At 35.6% G+C, this 22,582-nt stretch overlaps 1 protein-coding gene across 3 annotated transcripts in view; it reads right to left on the minus strand.

The window, feature by feature from the left end:
* Window positions 1-22,582, minus strand: part of Mipp1 (Multiple inositol polyphosphate phosphatase 1) — a 151,994-nt gene that overhangs the window by 14,515 nt on the left and 114,897 nt on the right. For all 3 annotated transcript variants that reach the window (XM_075304307.1, XM_075304305.1, XM_075304306.1), the window contains 3 exons: window positions 4,054-4,143; window positions 3,723-3,964; window positions 3,548-3,647 (listed from right to left, as the gene is read on the minus strand). In XM_075304307.1, the coding sequence (XP_075160422.1) occupies window positions 3,548-3,647; window positions 3,723-3,964; window positions 4,054-4,143 (432 nt within the window). The remainder of the gene's footprint in view (window positions 1-3,547; window positions 3,648-3,722; window positions 3,965-4,053; window positions 4,144-22,582) is intronic.

Below are 22,582 nucleotides of genomic sequence, written 5' to 3' on the forward strand. Positions count from 1 at the left end.
AAATTTCATCCGATCCGGCTGAAATTTGGTATATGGTGTTGGTATATGGTCTCTAATAACCATGCAAAAATTGGTCCACATCGGTCCGTAATTATATATAGCCCCCATATAAACCGATCCCCAGATTTGGCTTTCGAAGCCTCAAAGAGGAGCAAATTGCATCCGATCCGGCTGAAATTTGGTACATGGTATTGGTATATGGTCTCTAACAACCGTGCAAAAATTGGTCCACATCGGTACATAATTATATATGGCGCCCATATAAACCGATCCCCAGATTTGGGTTGCGGAGCCTCAAAGAGAAGCAAATTTCATCCGATCCGGCTGAAATTTGGTATATGGTGTTGGTATATGGTCTCTTACAACCATGCAAAAATTGGTCCACATCGGTTCATAATTATATATAGCCCCCATATAAACCGATCCCCATATTTGGCTTGCGATCCGGCTGAAATTTGGTATATGGTGTTGGTATATGGTCTCTTACAACCATGCAAAAATTGGTCCACATCGGTTCATAATTATATATAGCCCCCATATAAACCGATCCCCATATTTGGCTTGCGAAGTCTCCAAGAGAAGCAAATTTCATCCAATCCGGTTGTAATTTGGAACATGGTGTTAGTATATGATCTTTAACAACCGTGCCAGAATTGGTATATAATTATTTATAGCCCCCATATAAAACATTCTCCAGATGGGACCTCCGGAGCCTCTTGGAGGAGCAAAATTCATCCGATCCGGTTCAAATTAGGCACGTGGTGTTAGTATATGGTCGCTAACAACCATACCAAAATTGGTCCAATCACACAAAAATTGGTCCATTTCGGTTCATAATCATGGTTGCCACTAGAGCCAAAAATAATCTATCAAAATTTTATTTCTATAGAAAATTTTGTTAAAATTTTATTTCTATAGAAAATTTTGTTAAAATTTTATTTCTATAGAAAATTTTGTTAAAATTTTATTTCTATAGAAAATTTTGTTAAAATTTTATTCGGTTCATAACAAAATTTTCATCATTGTCAAAATTTTATTTCTATAGAAAATTTTGTTCAAATTTTATTCGGTTCATAATCATGGTTGCCATTCGAGCCAAAAATAATCTACCAAGATTTTATTTCTGTAGAAAATTTTGTCAAAATTTGTATTTCTATAGAAAATTTTGTGAAATTTTTATTTCTATAGAAAATTTTGTTAAAATTTTATTTCTGTAGAAAATTTTGTCAAAATTTTGTCTACTTTGTCAAACTGAACTATACACGTATTGGATCGATCTTTTTTGATTTAATATATACCACGTATGGACTTACATACAATTTAGAAGATGGTGTTAGGAGGTTGTAAGATACCTTGCCATCGGCAAGCGTTACCGCAACTTAAGTAATTCGATTGTGGATGGCAGTGTTTAGATGAAGTTTCTACGCAATCCATGATGGAGGGTACATAAGCTTCGGCCTGGCCGAACTTACGGCCGTATATACTTGTTATACCCACCACCATAGGATGGGGGGTATATTAACTTTGTCATTCCGTTTGTAACACATCGAAATATTGCTCTAAGACGCCATAAAGTATATATATTCTGGGTCGTGGTGAAATTCTGAGTCGATCTGAGCATGTCCGTCCGTCCGTCCGTCTGTTGAAATCACGCTAACTTCCGAACGAAACAAGCTATCGACTTGAAACTTGGCACAAGTAGTTGTTATTGATGTAGGTCGGATGGTATTGCAAATGGGCCATATCGGTCCACTTTTACGTATAGCCCCCATATAAACGGACCCCAAAATTTGGCTTGCGAGGCCTCTAAGACAAGCAAATTTCATCCGATCCGGCTGAATTTGGGTACATGCTGTTAGTATATGGTCTCTAACAACCATGCAAAAATTGGTCCACATCGGTCCATAATTATATATAGCCCCCATATAAACCGATCCCCCGATTTGGCTTGCGAGGCCTCTAAGAGAAGCAAATTTCATCCGATCCGGCTGAAATTTGGTACGTGATGTTAGTATATGGTCTCTAACAACCATGCAAAAATTGGTCCATATCGGTTCATAATTATATAGCCCCCATATAAACCGATCACCAGATTTGACCTCCGGAACCTCTTGGAAGACCAAAATGCATCTGATTCAGTTGAAATTTGGTACGTGGTGTTAATATATGGCCTCAAACTCCCATGTAAAAATTGGTCGATATCGGTCCATAATTATATATAGGCCCCATATATACCGATCCCAGATTTGACCTCCAGAGCCCCTTGGAAGAGCAAAATTCTTCCCATTCTGTTGGAATTTGGTACGTGATGTTAGTATATGGTATCCAACAACCATGCAGGAATTCGTTCCTATCAGTCCATAATTATATATAGCTCCCATATAAACCGATCCCCAGATTTGACCTCCGGTGCCCTTTGGAGAAGCAAAATTCACCCGATCTGCTTGAAATTTGGTACGTGGTGGTAGTATATGATATTTAACAACCATACCAAAAGTGGTCCATATCAGTCCATAATCGTGCATAGCCCCATATAAACCGATCCCGAGATTTGGTTTTGGAACCTCTTGGAGGAGCAAATTTCATCCGAGTGAGTTGAAATTTGGTACATTGTGCTAGTATATGGTCGTTAACAACCATGCCTAACTAGGTCCATATTGGTCTATAGTTATATATGGCCCTCAGATAAATCGATCCCCAATCACACAAAAATTGGTCCATATCAAGTTCATAATTGTATATAGCCCCCATATAAGCGACCCCCATATTTCAATTCTGGCTCTCTACGTACAAAAAGTCTATATCGATTCGTAATTATTTGTAGACTTAACTATACATAACTGTTTTGTCTAATATATACCATGTATGGACTAAATCACAATTTAGAAAACGATGTTAAGAAGTTTTAAGATACCACAACCCAAGTAATTCGATTGTGGATGATAGTCTTTCGTAGAAGTTTCTACGCAATCCATGGTGGTGGGTACATAAGATTCGGCCTGGCCGAACTTGCGGCCTTATATACTTGTTTTTATTTGTATTTTAACACAACATTACTCCAAGAAATCAAATGTATAGGAACTGGAATTAACTATTTGGTGCCTTAAAGAAAGATATGCATAAAGTGAAACAGTACAAAGAATTTTTTGTTTGAGCAAATTCTGAAATATGTGAGCTATATCGAAATTTGGTTCGATTTTTTCCCAAATTCAATAGCGTTCACATCACATTTCATCAAACTGGGAATCTAGCGAACAACATTTTAAAAATAATCGCAGACGTATTAAAGTCATATTGCCCTCAGTTAAAAAAATGTCTACTATGTAAAGATATCAATTTTGGGGTCTGATCGCTAAACTCTAAGGACTAAACGCCTTCAATGAGAAGCTCATCGACTTTTGATAAAGTAAAAAAAAACTTGTGTCATAGAAATACTTATTTATGCTGGCCAAAAATCGCATTCGTATTTTAAAGACAACAAATATACTTTACAGTGTAACAATTTGCCCTTTACTAATGAAACTAGTTCCATTTATTTTATACTTACTGCACACCATACACTGGTACGATCCACCTGCCAAGCTTGTTCATAACGACAGATATCATACATCAATTCAATATCTTCAGATTCCAGAGTATATTTAAAACTATTGATAATAATAAGAAAAATATCATCTTAGTTTCCAGGAAAAAAATCCAACCATCACGATGAATTCACTTACCCTAAACGTCTCGAAACATCGTACATAGTTTGATTCCAAATGGATAAATTACGGAATTTGGCCGATTCTGAACCTTCTCCTTTGTAATTTTGTGCACTCCATGATTGACAATAATCGTATGGACGTAGAAGTAAATCCTGTTCTGGTATATCATCGGCTTTTGCATCACTATTCAAACCGAATAATCCCTCAGTGAAAGCCTTGAAACTTTCGGTAGTACGTTGAGTATCAGTATGACGGAACTAAATATAGATAATGTGAAGCAATGGAAGTGAAGGTGATAGAACACAACATTTTAAATATTGCTGACATTGTGGATGTTAGTACTCACTCTATAATAATCGCTGCTATAATCTTTAGTTAAAACTTCAGGGAAATATTTCTGATATGTTCTGGCTGTACCACGTAAATCTTCGTAACCCTGAAATGAAGAAGATTTCATGTTATATAAAGATTACTTTATAATTGTGTTTTATTGTTTTCCAAAGGGTTAGTTTCCCTCCCCTTTCGAAGTGTTATATTAGAGTCCTTCATAAAATATTACCCGCAATTTAAAATTCAAAAACTTCCCTTCAAGTATAAATTACACAGGGGAACAGAATTGACCTTTTTTCGTGTTGATTTGAAATTTGTACCAAATTATTAGTAATTAGGGGTCGCTGAATCCAAATCTGCTCTTGGTTTTTTTCTATCAGCTCGATTTTTCGAGATATACCGTTATGTTCAAAATTAAGGCACTTCCGCTACATATATTGAAAAAAGTTAGTTAAATATATTTCGAATAAAATTAGTTTTATTTCATTATAATCGGTCCACAACTATTGATTTTGTTCATTTCTATCAACTATACTTTTTAATTTAACACAAAAAGAGAAACTTTAAGAAAAATAAAAACTTTTAATACACAAATATTACAATGTAATTACAACTCATCGAAAAATTTTCTTTTATAAGGTTTTCTTAAATAATCTTGTTTAGAGGGATTATTTTTAATGCTCCAGCAATAGTCCGCCATCATATTCTTATCCCAGTGACCCTGGTACCGCTCCTCTATAGTGCGGATATCTTGATGGAAACGTTCACCTTGTTCTTCACTGAAGTCTCCAAGATGTTCAGGGAAACAATCCAAGTGACTGTGTAGATAGTGCAGCTTAATGCTCATATTACAACCAAGCTGCTTGAAATGTGACAACATGTTATCCACGTGGTCCGAGTAGTGATAACCCTTTTTATACCCTCCACCATAGGATGGGGGGTATATTAACTTTGTCATTCCGTTTGTAACACATCGAAATATTGCTCTAAGACCCCATAAAGTATATATATTCTGGGTCGTGGTGAAATTCTGAGTCGATCTGAGCATGTCCGTCCGTCCGTCTGTTGAAATCACGCTAACTTCCGAACGAAACAAGCTATCGACTTGAAACTTGGCACAAGTAGTTGTTATCGATGTAGGTCGGATGGTATTGCAAATGGGCGATATCGGTCCACTTTTACGTATAGCCTCCATATAAACGGACCCCCAAATTTGGTTTGCGAGGCCTTTAAGAGAAGCAAATTTCATCCGATCCGGCTGAAATTTGGTACATGGTGTTAGTATGTAGTCTCTAACAACCATGCAAAAATTGGTCCACATCGGTCCATAATTATATATAGCCCCCATATAAACCGATCCCCCGATTTGGCTTGCGAGGCCTCTAAGAGAAGCAAATTTCATCCGATCCGGCAGAAATTTGGTACATGGTGTTAGTATGTAGTCTCTAACAACCATGCAAAAATTGGTCCACATCGGTCCATAATTATATATAGCCCCCATATAAACCGATCCCCCGATTTGGCTTGCGAGGCCTCTAAGAGAAGCAAATTTCATCCGATCCGGCAGAAATTTGGTACATGGTGTTAGTATGTAGTCTCTAACAACCATGCAAAAATTGGTCCACATCGTTCCATAATTATATACAGCCCCCATATAAACCGATCCCCCGATTTGGCTTGCAATGCCTCTAAGAGAAGCAAATTTCATCTGATTCAGTTGAAATTTGGTACATGGTGTTAGTATATGGTCTCTAACAACCATGCAAAAATTGGTCGAAATCGGTCCATAATTATATATAGCCCCCATATAAACCGATCCCCAGATTTCACCTCCGGAGCCCCTTGAAAGAGCAAAATTCATCCGATTCGGTTGAAATTTGGTACGTGATGTTAGTATATGGTATCCAACAACCACGCAGGAATTGGTTCATAGCAGTCCATAATTATATATAGCACCCATATAAACCGATCCCCAGATTTGACCTCCGGTGCCTTTTAGAGAAGCAAAATTCACCCGATCTGGTTGAAATTTTCTACGTGGTGGTAGTATATGATATTTAACAACCATGCGAAAAGTGGTCCATATCAGTCCATAATCATATATAGCCCCCATATAAACCAATCCCGAGATTTGGTTTTTGAGCCTCTTGGAGTAGAAAATTTCATCCGTTAACAACCATGCCTAACTAGGTCCATATCGTTCTATAGTTATATACAGCCCTCAGATAAATCGATCCCCAATCACACAAAAATTTTTCTATATCAATAATTGTATATAGCCCCCATATTTCAATTCTGGCTCCCTACGTACCGTGCAAAAGTCCATATCGATTCGTAATTATTTGTAGACTTACCTACACATACTTTTTTTGTCTAATGTATACCACGTATGGACTAACTCACAATTTAGAAAACGATTTAAGATACCACAACCCAAGTAATTCGATTGTACACGCACAGAAAAACCATGTTTGGACATGGTTGCCGCATCCATTTAATGCTTATCTAGAGCATGTAATTGCCGCGAAAACCATGTATTTTGTCTTTGTAAAAATAGTTTTCGAGCGGAGAAAAATGTATGGTGGCAATAAGCATTTGAATGGTTCTCAAATAGCGCAAACATGTTCTATCATTTAAATGATAGAATTTGAGACCATTAAATGGTCGGGAAAATCATGTATCTGACCATTCAATTTTTTTTACTTTTTTGCAGGGAAAAAAGTATTTTTATAGGTTAAATATAGACATGTCTAGAACCATTACATGGCCATAAATACCATTTACATTTTTTTCGTGACCATTTAATTTTTTAACTTGTTTGCAGCGAAAAGAATTTTATAAAAACATTGAGCAGGTACACACGATTTTCATTTTGCGCGTCAGTCGTGTGTTGATTGTTTCTTGGAATGGACGGAGAATACGGATTTACTGTGTTTTGTGTTAATTTATTTATTCAGAAGTGGCACGTGGTTTTATGTGAACACAAAAAAGGAAAGTGTAATTGAAAAAATGTACCTGTTTTTTGTTCTGCATTTTGCTATATGGTATCATTTATTTTTATTTGCAGTTGCATGATGTCTGCGTTTGTACATTTGATGCGCACGATGTAAATATGGAATAATTACTTATTGTTGAAATTGAAACAAAATAGAGTGTGTAAAAATATATGATGTTTGCTTGAACGGCATTATAAATACAAATAAACAATGAATTAGTTTATAAATAAATAATAACAAACAAATAAAGTTAATTTTGTGTTTTCTTTTCTCAAGTGGCGTCCTTTTTTCGACGATGAAAAAAGTTTTTTCATAAAGATCAAAACATTTTAGGTTGTGACCATGTTCTTTTAACTAGGAGAAAAACATTTTTAATGAATGCCATAACATTTTTAATCGTGACCATTGTCTTTTCATTCAAACAAAATTCTTTTTATCAATATAATAACATTTTAGATGAGGACAATTACATTTTTCTTAGAACCATGTTCACTGAGCCAACATGGTTGCAGGTTAAAATGTTAAATGGTCGCCGCAAAAATAGCTCCTATCATATTATTTTGCTCTTCGAATATGACTGTGACAATCATGTTTCTTCTCTGCGTGTAGATGACAGTCTTTCGTAGAAGTTTCTACGTAATCCATGGTGGAGGGTACATAAGATTCGGCCTGGCCGAACTTACGGCCGTTTATACTTGTTGTTTCCTAGGAAATTGCACACAATCCAAACAAACTCATTCCAAGCATTTCTTTCAATATCTGTCATTGAAGTACCAAAATTTTCATCACTGATTAATATTCTGATTTGAGGGCCGTCAAAAATGCCAGCTTTCAGTTTCTCCGAACTTAAATTGGTGAACTTTCTACTGATATATCTAAAACAATCACCGTCCTTGTTGAGGGCTTTGACAAATTGTTTCATAAGTCCTAGCTTGATATGGAGAGGTGGCTGTATTATGCGATCCCTGGACACATGTGGTTGATTAACTATATTGTGTTTTCCTAGAGCCATAGCTTCCCTCGAAGGCCAGATTTTCTTACTCCAGTGTTCAGATCTGGCTCTGCTATTCCATAAACAAATAAAACCCGGATATTTTGTGTAGCCACCTTGTTGGCCTAGAAGAAAATTCACCATTTTTAGATCCACACAAATTAGCCAGCGGTGTTCGTTGTACTTTATTTTATTTATAACTGAGGCAATTGTGGAAAATTCTTCTTTAGCTTTAGTTGAATGTGCAATCGGCAACGAACCCAATTTATTTCTGTTATGCAGAAGTACACATTTTAGGCTGCGTTTAGAAGAATCTATAAATAGTCGCCAGTCATTTGGATCATACCTCTCTAATCCCATCGCAGTTACTAAACAAGGAACATCTAAACAATAAACAAATTCATCGTCTTCGGAAAAAAATGGAAGTAAGTTTTTTTCTCTGTTACGGTAGTATGAAATTGTTGTTCCTTGGGTTAACAGATTTTTTTTTGCTTTAATCGAGAAGCCAGAATTTCAGATGCTTTTTTAGAGAGTTCAAGGTCTCTCACTAAATCACTAAGCTCATCCTGATAATATTGTTCGCGTTCATAAGAAATATGTAAATGGATGCCATCTGATCCAGATTTAGAAATTGATGAAGGAACATTTTGTTGTAGGTCGTGAAAATTGTGTGTAGATGTATATGGTTGTAGTTCTGAATTCTTACTAGAATACAGGACTGGTTGGGTAGTAGACAACACGTTAGGATAAATCCATTTAGACCGGTTTCTTTTATTAATGACCGTTATGTTGACTGCGCAAAAATAACAATCGTCATAATGATTCGAAGGTTCCCGCCAGATCATTGGTGTTTTATACTTGAAGTGGGTCCTTTGCTTCTTTGCCCATAACCTTAAATACTCTACACAGTTGCTACATACCGTATTAAGAATCCAGTACTTGTCACAGATTTCCATGACAAATCCGAAGTATTCAAAATAAACTTTTTTAATAAAATCTGACACACTTTTGCTATTCTTTATAAAAGTGTATTAGCCACTTTTTTTTCACTTTCGTAAACAATTGTTGAATGACAAAAATTGGTTGAATACTTCATAGTTTTTTACTAAGGTACCTAGAAAAAATTATATCCACAATTTTATTGACGGTCACTTATGAATGAACACATGTGTTAAGGCGGATTTCCTTAAAAAATTATCCGTTACCTACGGTAAACCACACATCAATAAAAACAAGTGCACTTTTCTTTTTTTTCTTTAATTGACTTGAACTGACTAGGTGTCACAAAGGAACAATAAAATGTATAGGCGTTTTGAGTTTGCTACATACTACTTTTTATTACCTATTTTTTTAATTCGTAGAATCATAAAAAACTTACCCATTAGAAAATGTTTATTTTTTACGGAAATCGCGATGTATACCAATTCAATAAATTGTGTAAGAACGACTTAAAGAGAACATTGTTTGGGATTTTTTTTTTCTAAATTTATTATGTTGAACCGTTTTCAAGTTATTCCAATATATGTAGCGAAAAGTCGAGCTGATAGAAAAAAACCAATTGCAGATTTGGATTCAGCGTCCCAAATAACCTTAAAACGATAATCCATTCTTAATCAACAGAACCGTAACAAAAATAAACTTATTACATACAAACACTTACCCATTAGAAAATGTTATTTATGTATGGAAATCGCGATTTATATCAATTCAGTAAATCGTGAATAAAATCAAAAGATGTGCGCCGATTGTAATGAAATAAAGCTCATTTTATTGGAAATATATTTAATTAACTGTTTCTGGAATAAAACTGTGATTTTTGTACCATTTTTAGGATTTTTTAAAGTTTTTTCCAGTTATACCAATATATGTGGCGGAAGTGCCTTAATTTTGAACATAACGGTATATCTCGAAAAATCGAGCTGATAGAAAAAAACAGAGAGCTTAATCAACAAAATCACTGTTCCCCTGTTTTATTCCATTTTTAAAGTCAAAAGAGTAACATAAAGACAATTCCATAATTTTGAAAATATACTCATTTCGTCAAAACAATCTCAGGCTGAATCTTATAAGAAAATTTATTATACATAAATATTTTTTTTCCATTGTTAAAGAAAACTTTGTAGTTTGAAGGAAAAAATTGGAGTTCAAAATTGCAAGAATGTCTTTAGCGATGTAGGAATTTCACGATGGACGCATTTGTAGTAAAATTTACAAATTTAAAGAAATAATGGACTATTTTGAGACATATACGAATTTAGTAAATCTTTATGCTTAATTTGTGTATAATTTTTCCCGTGTTTAAGTTCATTTAACTAATGTAAAAAAAAAATTTAGAGTTAAGTAAAATTTCTCCAAACATAATAATACCACGAACTAAAATAATGTTAAATTGGCTTTAGTGAAATAGAGAGTTCACTTTTTTATAACAGGTTGGCTGATAAGTCCCCGGTCTGACACATAGATGGCGTCGCTAGTATTAAATGCATATTATTTTTATATAGTACCAACCTTCAAATGATTCGTGACGTCTGTAAGTCAATTAGTTTGTGAGATAGAGCGTCTTTTGTGAAGCAACTTTTGTTATTGTGAAAAAAATGGAAAAAAAGGAATTTAGTGTTTTGATAAAATACTGTTTTCTGAAGGGAAAAAATACGGTGGAAGCAAAAACTTGGCTTGATAATGAGTTTCCGGACTCTGCCCCAGAGAAATCAACAATAATTGATTTGTATGCAAAATTCAAGCGTGGTGAAATGAGCACGGAGGACGGTGAAAGAGGTGGTTACCGACGAAAACATCACAACAATCCACAAAATGATTTTGAATGACCGTGATGTTGATCGAGATAGCAGAGGCCTTAAAGATATCACAGGAACGTGTTGGTCATATCATTCATCAATATTTGGATATGCGGAAGCTCTGTGCAAAATGGGTGCCGCGCGAGCTCACATTTGACCAAAAACAACAACGTGTTGATGATTCTGAGCGGTGTTTGCAGCTGTTAACTCGTAATACACCCGAGTTTTTCCGTCGATATGTGACAATGGATGAAACATGGCTCCATCACTACACTCCTGAGTCCAATCGACAGTCGGCTGAGTGGACAGCGACCGGTGAACCGTCTCCGAAGCGTGGAAAAACTCAAAAGTCCGCTGGCAAAGTAATGACCTCTGTTTTTGGGATGCCCATGGAATAATTTTTATCGATTATCTTGAGAAGGGAAAAACCATCAACAGTGACTATTATATGGCGTTATTGGAGCATTTGAAAGTCGAAATCGCGGCAAAACGGCCCCATATGAAGAAGAAAAAAGTGTTGTTCCACCAAGAAAACGCACCGTGCCACAAGTCATTAAGAACGATGGCAAAAAGTCATGAATTGGGCTTCGAATTGCTTTTCCCACCCACCGTATTCTCCAGATCTGGCCCCCAGCGAATTTTTCTTGTTCTCAGACCTCAAAAGGATGCTCGCAGGGAAAAAATTTGGCTGCAATGAAGGGGTGATCGCCGAAACTGAGGCCTATTTTGAAGCAAAACCGAAGGAGTACTACCAAAATGGTATCAAAATTTTGGAAGGTCGTTATAATCGTTGTATCGCTCTTGAATGGAACTATGTTGAATAATAAAAACGAATTTTGACAAAAAATGTGTTTTTCTTTGTTAGACCGGGGACTTATCAGCCAACCTGTTACACACCACCATAGAATGGTGATGGGGGTATAATAAGTTTGTCATTCAGTGTGTAACACATCGAAATATCGATTTCCGACTATATAAAGTATATATATTCTTGATCAGGGAGAAATTCTAAGACGATATAAGCATGTCCGTCTGTCTTTCTGTCTATTGTAATCACGCTACAGCCTTCAATAATAGCGCTATCGTCCAGAAATTTGGCACAGATTCGTTTTTTGTTTGCAGGCAGGTCAAGTTCGAAGATGGGCTATATCGGTCCAAGTTTTGATATAGTCCCCATATAAACCGGCTTCCCGATTTGGGGTCTTGGGCTTATAAAAACCGTAGTTTTTATTCAATTTGCCTGAAATTGAAAATCTTTGGGACCATAAAGGGGTGTGCCGAAATTGGAGTGTATCGGTCTATGTTTTGGCATACCCCCCATATAGGCCGTTCTACTGTTTTTATTCTTGGGCGTCTATAAACTATATTTTCTATCCGATTTGCTTGAAATTGAAAATCTAGAGGTATTCTAAGATCACAAATAGGTGTGTCGCAAATAGGGTGTATCGGTCCATGTTTTGGTGTAGCCCACATATAGACCGATCCCTCGACTTTACTTCTTGGGCATCTAGAATCCGTAGTTTTTATCCAATTTGCCTGAAAATGTAAATATACTGGTATTTTAGACCCTCAAAAATCTGTATCGCATTTATTTTTACCGGTCCATTTGGTAAGGCATCGATATAGACCGATTTAACTTCTTGAGAGAACACCCAAAGAAACAATATTTTCCTCTAGAATGAAATTTTAGACAAACGTAATTCCCCTTACGTACAAAGTATTTTCGTTGAGAGCAAATTGATCGGAATTTTTGATAAGCGATTCAACAATTGTCTCTAAAATTTGTGTCAAAAGAAAACTTTGCTTGTCTAAAATTTTGTTTCTGAGAAAAGAAAACTCTGCTTTCAGTTTATAGCAGGCGCACTGATCATGAAAATTGCTTGAAACTGAAAGTAATATTTCCAGATTTTACTCCCCGTGGTCATTTAAATAATGGTGGGAAAAATCTACAGATTTAAGATTGCAAATCTAGGCTTTATTTAATCATTTACACGATATCTTTATGATTTCTCTAAAACTCAAACAAAATTGGTTCTTATAAATCCCGAATCTGATCTAGGCTTCATAGATAGAATCTTTAAATTTATCTTCGGGAAGCGTAATGAGCGTTGAACTGATTTGCTTTGGAGAATATTTGTCATCAAACCCCCTGAAATGTTATATATTATCAAATAACCCGCTACGATGAAGATTTTTCAAAGAGTAACTACACGCAAAGAAAAAAAAAACGTTTGGAAAACGTGTACCGAAAACGTTTTTCTTTTGTTAGAGTTTTTTGAATTGCTTCGAAAATTTTAAACTTTTATCACCAAAAAAAAATCGTTTGTTACAAAATTTTTATTTTTTCAATAAAAAAAGTTATTTTTGAAACAACAACACAGTCCATTTCGTCTATACCAAACACTGTTCTTTTCTGACTTTAGGTCTTTAATAAGACACATTTTACAGTTCAAAATTTAATATACTACAATGTAATGTTGAAAATTTTTTCGGAATCTTCCGAACATATCTGGAATATATGTAAAAAAAACTTTGGTCGAAGCAGGGATCGAACCCACGACCCTTGGCATGCAAGTCGGACGTAGCAACCACTGCACCACGGTGCCAAACTAAATGTTTGTTTCTGTTAAATAAACTTTGTTTATTCGGTTCGTGGGCGCCGCAAGCTATGCTATATAAATATAACTTATATGGATATTTATCTATTGATGACCATAACAGGTACATAGCTCTGTGGTTAATGTGTTGGCTTACAAAGTGCATGGTCCGCGGTTCGATTCTCCGTCCAGGCTAAAGAAAATTTAAAAATTTATAAAATCGTATAATTTCTTCTACATTGTTGGTATTACAGGAAAAGGTGTTAAGAACTAAAAAACATCGTGGATGTGAGAAAGATGTGAGGGAACATGCAATTAGCAAGAAAACAATGTTTTTTTTTTAGTTTGTACTTATGAAATTGTTTTTACATCCTGGAAAAGAATAAACGTTTATCACAAAAAGTATATACTTTTCTCTCAAATACACTTCGTTACAGCGAAAAGCAAATGAGAAACGAACTTTGTTTGTCTAAAATTTCGTTTGGGAGGAAAGAATTATTTTTTTGCGTGTATTATATTTTATTCATGGTGGTGGGTATTTAAGATTCAGCCCGGCCGAACTTGTTTTCATTAGATAGCGAGAGTTCAAGAGACGTTCGCCAGACGAAAGGACGAATATCACTATATCGACTCAGAATTTCACCACGATCCTATACATATTTTATGGGGTCTGAAACCAATACCTCGATGTGTTACAAACGGAATGACAAAGTTAATATACCCCCCTTCCTACGATGGTGGGTATAAAATTTAACAGTTACGATAGAAATTCTATCTCCAATTCTATCATTTAAATAAAAAACATGTTTATGGTATTTGAGGGACATCCCAGTAAAAAAAGCGTCGCCAAAAAAGTAGTGAAAATGGTCTTTTTAGATCCAGAAGTGGTGCAAAATTGGGCTTGTCATAGGACGGATGTCCACCATTTCAACAGCCGTTGCACTGAATTTACATCATTTCTTAAGGTATGATGCGATGTGAATTAAGAAATCATGTTATATTTTGACAAATAAATAAATTTAAAAATGTTTTATACTGGTTAATGCATTCTAACGCTTGTCTGGAACGTTTGACATCAAATATTTTCAATAACTCGCAAGTTTTCTAGAATGGATTTAGCATTTTTTCGGCAAAATTTAAATAATTTGTATAATTTCTTTTCATTCTTAATCTGTCTTTAACCTATTTGAAACCAAAAAATTTAAATTTCCCTTAAAAACTATGAAATAAGCGAGTTATAAAAAATTGACTCAAATAAACTTCCTGTGTAGTTAAAATAAAGAACATCTTTGGGAGAAAAATTTTGGAAGTACTTTTAAAGCTGTGCCTTTGGAAGAACATCCAAATTCTTTTGCTGGGATTGAAATGCTTATTGCCATCATATTTTTTTCTGCCAGAAATATCTTTTCATAAGGTAAAAAAAAACGGGGTTTTGCAACTATTGCATGCTCTAAATAGCTTGCCAAAAACACCCTGAAAAAATATTGTCGTGAGGTCAAAGATTTCATGTCTTTAAAATACGAATGCAAACTTTGCTTATCATAGAAGATTCATTTCTCTAATATAAAACTTTTTTCCTTGTCCAAAAGTTGATAAACTTTTCAATGAAGTCGTATTGTCCGTATAGTTAAGTGATTTTAGTTAAAAATGGGCATCATAACATGAAAGAAAAAATTTTTGGGCTAAGGTCAACTTGACTTTAATAATTCTGAAAAATTCTTTAAAATTAAAGAAATTGTCTTTAAATTTGTCTTTTTGCATCTTGACTACAAAGCAAAAAATCGTTCAAATATAGGACATGTTTTTCAAAACTTTATTTTAAAGACGTTTTTACTTGAAACATAGCATAATTTCTACTTGAAGTCGAGTCTGAATTTGGAAAATAAATTTGTCGTTAATTCGTTTTTAAAGGACTTTGATAGCATATGAAAAAAAGCTGAAAAAACGAAAAATTTGCTTCCTAGAAGCAAGTACACAAAACCCAAATTTAGAAGAGAATTGTGTCTTAAAAGTATCATTACTTGTATTCTCCGCTTCTTTGGCTCGGAATCAATACCAACATTTTTAAAGTAAAGAGAAAATCTTTGGAACCGGGCATGCTTTTTTTCAGTGCATGGTCAAACAGTTTTTTTTTCTGTGCTCGTATCCGTCACAGCACCTACATCGCTGATTCGACTTTTTCTTCTTAAATTACTTACACATTATGTCTAAAAATTAAGCACATACTATATTTTTTCGAATCAAACCAACACCAAAAATGCACATTCAAAAATCCCAATGAAGATAGAAGTTATCCCGGCCCCTTCAGATAAAATTCTTAGCTACGCCAATGATCTCACCCATCGTTAATACCTACATATCCTCATTCTATTTAGTTTATATTCGCATATTTATTTTTCAGCCTCTGGCAAATGCATTACTTGGCATAACAATCAATATTTACGATATCACGAAAACATTGTCATTATTCGAGCAAATCCATTTTTATACCCTTCACCACTACTGTGGTACAGGGTATAATAAGTTTGTGCATTTGTATGTAACGCCAAGAAGGAAAAGTCTGAGACCCATCGTTTAGTATACCGATCGTCTTAGAATTAAATTCTGAGTCGATTTAGCGATGTCCGTATGTCTGTCTGTCTGTCTGTCTGTCTGTCTGTCTGTTGATGTATTTTTGTGTGCAAAGTACAGCTCGCAGTTTTAGTCCGATTGTCCTAAAATTTGGTATAGGGTCCTGTTTCGGCTCAAAGACGATCCCTATTGATTTTGGAAAAAATCGGTTCAGATTTAGATATAGCTGCCATATATATTTTTCACCGATCTGCTCATAATTGGCGTGTATATCAACCGATCTTCCTCAAATTCCGTACATCCGAATATTTTATGTGTCTCGAAAAACTTGCAAAATATCAGCCAAATCGGTTAAGATTTAGATATAGCTCCCATATATAGCTTTCGCCCGATTTACACTCATTTGCCCACAGAGGCCAATTTTTTGCTCCGATTTAGTTGAAATTTTGCACAGGGAGTAGAATTAGCATTGTAGCTATGCGTGTCAAATTTGGTTCAAATCGGTTCAGATTTAGATATAGCTCCCATATATAGCTTTCGCCCGATTTACACTCAAATGACCACAGAGGCCAATTTTTTGCTCCGATTTAGTTGAAATTTTGCACAGGGAGTATAATGAGCATTGTAGCTATACGTGCCATATTTGGTTGAAATCGGTTCAGATTTAGATATATCTCCCATATATAGCTTTCGCCCGATTTACACTCATATGACCACAGAGGCCAATTTTTAACTCCGATTTAGTTGTAGCTATGCGTGCTAAATTTGGTTGACATCGGTTCAGATTTAGATATAGCTCCCATGTATATGTTTTTCTGATTTCGACAAAAATGGTCAAAATACCAACATTTTGCTTGTTAAATCGCCACTGCTTAGTCGAAAAGTTGTAAAAATTACTCTAATTTTCCTAAATTTCTAATGCATATATATCGAGCGATAAATCATAAATAACCTTTTGCGAAGTTTCCTTAAAATTGCTTCAGATTTAAATGTTTCCCATATTTTTTGTACTAACATTGTGTTCCACCCTAGTGCATTAGCCGACACAAATTTTGAGTCTATAGATTTTGTAGAAGTCTATCAAATTCTGTTCAGATCGAGTGGTATTTAAATGTATGTATTTGGTACAAACCTTTATATATAGCCCCCAACACATTTGACGAATGTGATATGGTATCGAAAATTTAGATCTACTAAGTGGTGCAGGGTATAATATAGTCGGCCCCGCCCTACTTTAGACTTTCCTTACTTGTTAATTTTTGGATATAGTTTGTTATTATTTGATCCGATTCGTTTATATTGCCAATACAATAAATGTGAAATAATTAACACCATTTGGGCGAAACAAGCCGACGCACAGAGGGTTGAAATCTATCAAAAGTGGCGATTAATTCAAAAGATGAACTTTAAATTTAATAACCGTATTTGGTACCGGGTGAAAGAAGATAAAATTCTACATCACTACTTGCCAAAATAAAAGCTCTTAGTTGTTTACTTTATTTGCAGTGTGTCTTCAAAGTTCAATAATTATTATTATTTTTGCGCGCATTGGTTAAAAGTGAAAATTTGCATATTTTCAGTGATAATTTTTTTAATTAAGACTTCTAAAAGTGAAAATTTTATAATGGAGCCGTCTACTTCAGGTATTTGAGCATATGGTAAATATTTGTTTGTTTAGATAAATGTTTTGGAAATATTGAAAAAAATATAAGGAAATTGCTCAAAAAATGAGGTATTTTTGATGTTTGTATTGGATTTCAACTGAATTATCGGTGAAACTTGGTAAAACTGCTTATATTTTCTTAAAATATGAAGTTTCAGCTTATAAGTTCCAAAACATCTTTTTGCCTTTTTGTTGCATTTTTTGACTTATTAAAGAATTTGTAAAATAACTTCTGTCGCTAAAAATATATATGAAAAAATAAAACAAACAAACATTATTAGCTTTTGTCTTTATATTCCGTTTAGTATTTGTTATTGTAGCTACTGAGTGTGCAGTTTATTAGAGATGGTTACGTGAGTAATTTTAAATCACGCGCACTCACGAAAAAAAAAAATAATTAATTAATTCCAAATTACTTACAAAGCTTCGTAAGCTAACTGAAGAATCTCAGGAAGCCAGAAATAAGGACTTCAAAAGCTATAGGGAGCACTTTTCCCGTAAATGCAGTCGGGAAAATACAATAGAAGACGTCTTTAATAGATTTCTTCCAAGTTCAGATCCATTTATTTCGAGCAAGAGGAAGAGTTGCAAAATGAAAATGCAGCAAATGCCTCAGACTACATTGGAGTTACTTATTCTTACCCGAAATGAAAATGATAATGGTGACGAAGATGATGAAGATAACGAAGATGAAGATTATGTTAACGCATTGTATGATGATTAAGAAGAAAATTATTATTATTAAGTAAATTAATTTTATAGTGGTTGTGAAGTAAATGATGATTATGAATACTTTTAAAATTAATGAAATGTTTTATTTTTATACTATGTTTTTTATGAATATTGATCAATAAGATATAATAATATTTTCTAATGTAATTTTTTTTTAAATGTGGAATTACGGAATTTGAAGAAAAAAAATCGGATTTTAATTTAAAATTTTGGGTATACAAATACAGATTAAATATTTATTAATTATTATTTTTTAAGAACAGTTTTTTTTTTTCTAAAAGCACATTAAGTATGCTCTAATTTTCAATTGCGTTTCCTAATTTATCGTTTTTCTATGAAAAGTTACAGCGAAAATTGTGATATAAGACCACTTTTTCCAAAATACAAAAAAGGCCATAAACGATTAAAACAACAATTTTTAAAATTTTTGTTGTTGTTTCTAGTTATGCCTTTTTATGTATTTATGAATATCCATCAATAAAAAATAACAATATTTTAAAATTGCGGCTTTCCTGAATTAATCGCCACTTTGCCTACCGCTCAACCCACTGTGCGACGTGTCGGCAGTAAATATTTAATTCTACACAGACAAATGTAGTTGTTGTTGTAACAGTTTATTGTGATCTCATCCATATCATGTTATACGCTTGGTACATCAGCTTGTTGGCAGATCAAGGAATTCTGCGACTAAGGTGGGGTGTGTCCAGAGTGATCTGGTGGTAAGTCGGGTTGGTTTGGCTGGGCAAGAGAAAAGATGACGCGTGTCGTGTGGCCCTTGGATGCAAATTGGACAAACGTCAGCTACGCTGCTATCAATCACCGATAAGTAGGAATTGAGGCGGCTGCACTTGCCTGATCTTAATTGGGCCAAAACTACCCTACTCTGCCGTGGGAGGTCTCTTTCCTCCGGTGCTATGGGCGGTGGTCGGACTCCAAGAACAGGATTAACCTTGTAGCTTCTCACCGCTTCAGCTACAGTATCCTCATGAATCCTGTTCAAACCTGCCTGGTACGCTGCTTGATCTAGAGGCTCTTTTTTATAGCGCTGGATCTCGCGCTCTAGATTATGTATATCAACCCTTACGTTCCTGGGTGGTGGTTGTGTATCCATAAGATGGTGGTTTGGATGATTACTGCGATAGCAACCCAGGAGATACTGCTTTGACAACATGTAGTTGTGTCTTCGCACAGGGATGATCTTTGTCTCCACATAGAGGTGATCCAGGGGTGTGCTGCGGAGACACCCAGTCGCAGTTCTAAGAGCAGCGTTCTGGCAGGTTTGTATGTTATTCCACTGCGTATCACTGGTCTGCGGTGTCCACACTGGCGCTGCATAGTTTACCACTGACCGGCCAATTGCCTTATAAGTAGTTAGCAAGGTTTCTTTGTCCGCACCCCAAGTACTGCCGGCAAGTGACTTGAGGACCTTGTTTCTACCACGGAGCTTATTACAAATTGCAGTGGCATGGGCAGATGACCTAAAAAGGCTGTCGAATGTGACCCCAAGAATCTTGGGGTAATTTGTGGTCGGAATTATTACTCCATCGACTCTGATATTCAACTGCCTGCGCACTTCTGCCGTCCATGTAGTAAATAGTGTGGCTGAGGATTTGGTGGGGGATATCCTCAAGTTTCTCGCAGTGAAATAACTGGTAAGATTAGCTATGTAGACGTTCAACCGATCCCAAATGTCATCAACATTGGGCCCAGAAGCCGAGATTGTACAGTCATCCGCATATGATACAATTTCGACGCCGTCAGGAGGGGGTGGAATCGAGGACATGTAGAGGTTAAACAGTGCCAGAGATATCACCCCACCTTGGGGAACTCCCTGTTTAACTCTACGCGGTCTTGACTTTCGGTCCCCGAATTCCACGTACGACTGGCGTCCACACATATAATTCAGCACCCAACGCTTCGCTCCTGTCGGTAGGGACGTATTATCGATGTCCTCAAATAATGTGGCATGGTTGACCGTATCGAATGCTTTCGATAGGTCAAGCGCCACGAGGACCGTCCTATGACACGGCCTGGGCTGGTTAAGTCCCTTATTAATATGTGTCGAAATGGCATGTAAGGCTGTTGTCGTACTATGTACCTTACGGAATCCATGTTGATGGTGGGCAGCTGGAAAAGTCTCCACAAGTCTGGGGAGGAGTAATGCCTCAAGTGTCTTGGCTACTGGCGAAAGAAGGGATATCGGTCTGTACGATTCACCTTTGCTCGAATCTTTGCCCGGTTTCAGTAGTGGAATCACCCTTCCCATTTTCCAGACATCGGGTATAATGTGTGATTCCAAAGACAAATTGAGGAGTCTGGTCAGGTACTCCACTCCCAGTATTCCCAGCATCTGGGAATACACAGACAAATAACATTGACTGGTTCCAAAGATTTTGCCTTTACATTAATGATTCCCAGCCAAAAAGGCGGACAATTGAAGTAAGGATAATTCTAAGACACAATTATCTTTTAAATTTTGGTTTCTAGGAAACAGAAATGAATTTATTCGTTGTTTTCAGATTTGTTATTTGTTATTAAAAACGTATTAACGACAATTTAAATTTCCAAATTCATAGTCGACTTCAAGTTTGAATTATGCTATGTTTCAAGTAAAAAACGTCTTTGAAATAAACTATTGGAAAACATCTACTATTTTTAAACTCTGTTTTTGCTTTGTAGTCAAGATACAACAAGTACATACGGCCGTAAGTTCGGCCAGGCCGAAGCTTATGTACCCTCCACCATGGATTGCGTAGAAACTTCTACTGAAGACTGTCATCCACAATCGAATTACTTGGGTTGCGGTAACACTTGCCGATGGCAAGGTATCTTAAAACTTCCTAACACCGTAATATATACCACATAGTCCATATGTGGTATATATTAAACTAAAAAAGGCCGATTAAATACGTATATAATTCAGTTTAAAGTTTCTATAGAAATAAAATTTTGACAACATTTTCTATAGAAGTAAAATTTGGAAAAATTTTCTATAGAAATATAATTTGGATAAAATTTTCTATAGAAATAAAATTCTAACAAAATTTTCTATAGAAATAAAATTTTGATAAAATTTTCTATAGAAATAACATTTTGACAATGTTTTCTATAAAAATAAAATTTTGGTAGATTATTTTTGGCTCGAGTGGCAACCATGATTATGAACCGATAAGGACCAATTTTTGTGTGATTGGGGATCGCCTATATATAACTATAGACCGATATGGACCAATTTTGGCATGGTTATTAGCGGTCCTATACTAACACCACGTTGCAAATTTCAACAGGATCGGATGAATTTTGCTCCTATAAGAGGCTCCGGAGATCAAATCTGGGGAACGGTTTATATGGGGGCTATATATAATTATGGACCGATATGGACCAATTTTAGCATGGTTGTTAGAGACAATATACTAACACCACGGACCCAATTTCAATCGGATCGGATGACTTTTGCTCCTCTAAGAGGCTCCGGAGGTCAAATCTGGGGATCGGCTTATATGGGGGCTATATATAAATATGGACCGATTTCGACCTATCTATGCATGGTCATTAGAGAACATATACCAACACCATGTACCAAATTTCAGCCGGATCGGATGAAATTTGCTTCTCTTAGAGGCTCCAAGCCAAATCGGGGGATCGGTTTATATGGGGACTATATATAATTATGGACCGATGTGGACCAATTTTTGCATGGTCATTAGAGACCATATACTAACACCATGTACCAAATTTCAGCCGGATCGGAGGAAATTTCGTTCTCTTAGAGGCTCAGCAAGCCAAATCGGGGGATCGGTTTATATGGGGGCTATATGTAATTATGGACCGATATGGACCAATTTTTGCATGGTTGTTAGAGACCATATACTAACACCGTGTACCAAATTTCAGCCGGATCGGATGAAATTTGCTTCTCTTAGAGCAATCACAAGCCAAATTTGGGGGTCCGTTTATATGGGGGCTATACGTAAAAGTGGACCGATATGGCCCATTTTCAATATCATCCGACCTACATCAATAACAACTACTTGTGCCAAGTTTCAAGTCGATAGCTTGTTTCGTTCGGAAGTAAGCGTGATTTCAACATACGGACATGCTCAGATCGACTTAGAATTTCACCACGACCCAGAATATATATACTTTATGGGGTCTTAGAGCAATATTTCGATGTGTTACAAACGGAATGACAAAGTTAAT

This window comes from Haematobia irritans, chromosome 4, assembly GCF_050003625.1.
Source record: "Haematobia irritans isolate KBUSLIRL chromosome 4, ASM5000362v1, whole genome shotgun sequence".
Lineage (NCBI taxonomy): Eukaryota > Metazoa > Arthropoda > Insecta > Diptera > Muscidae > Haematobia > Haematobia irritans.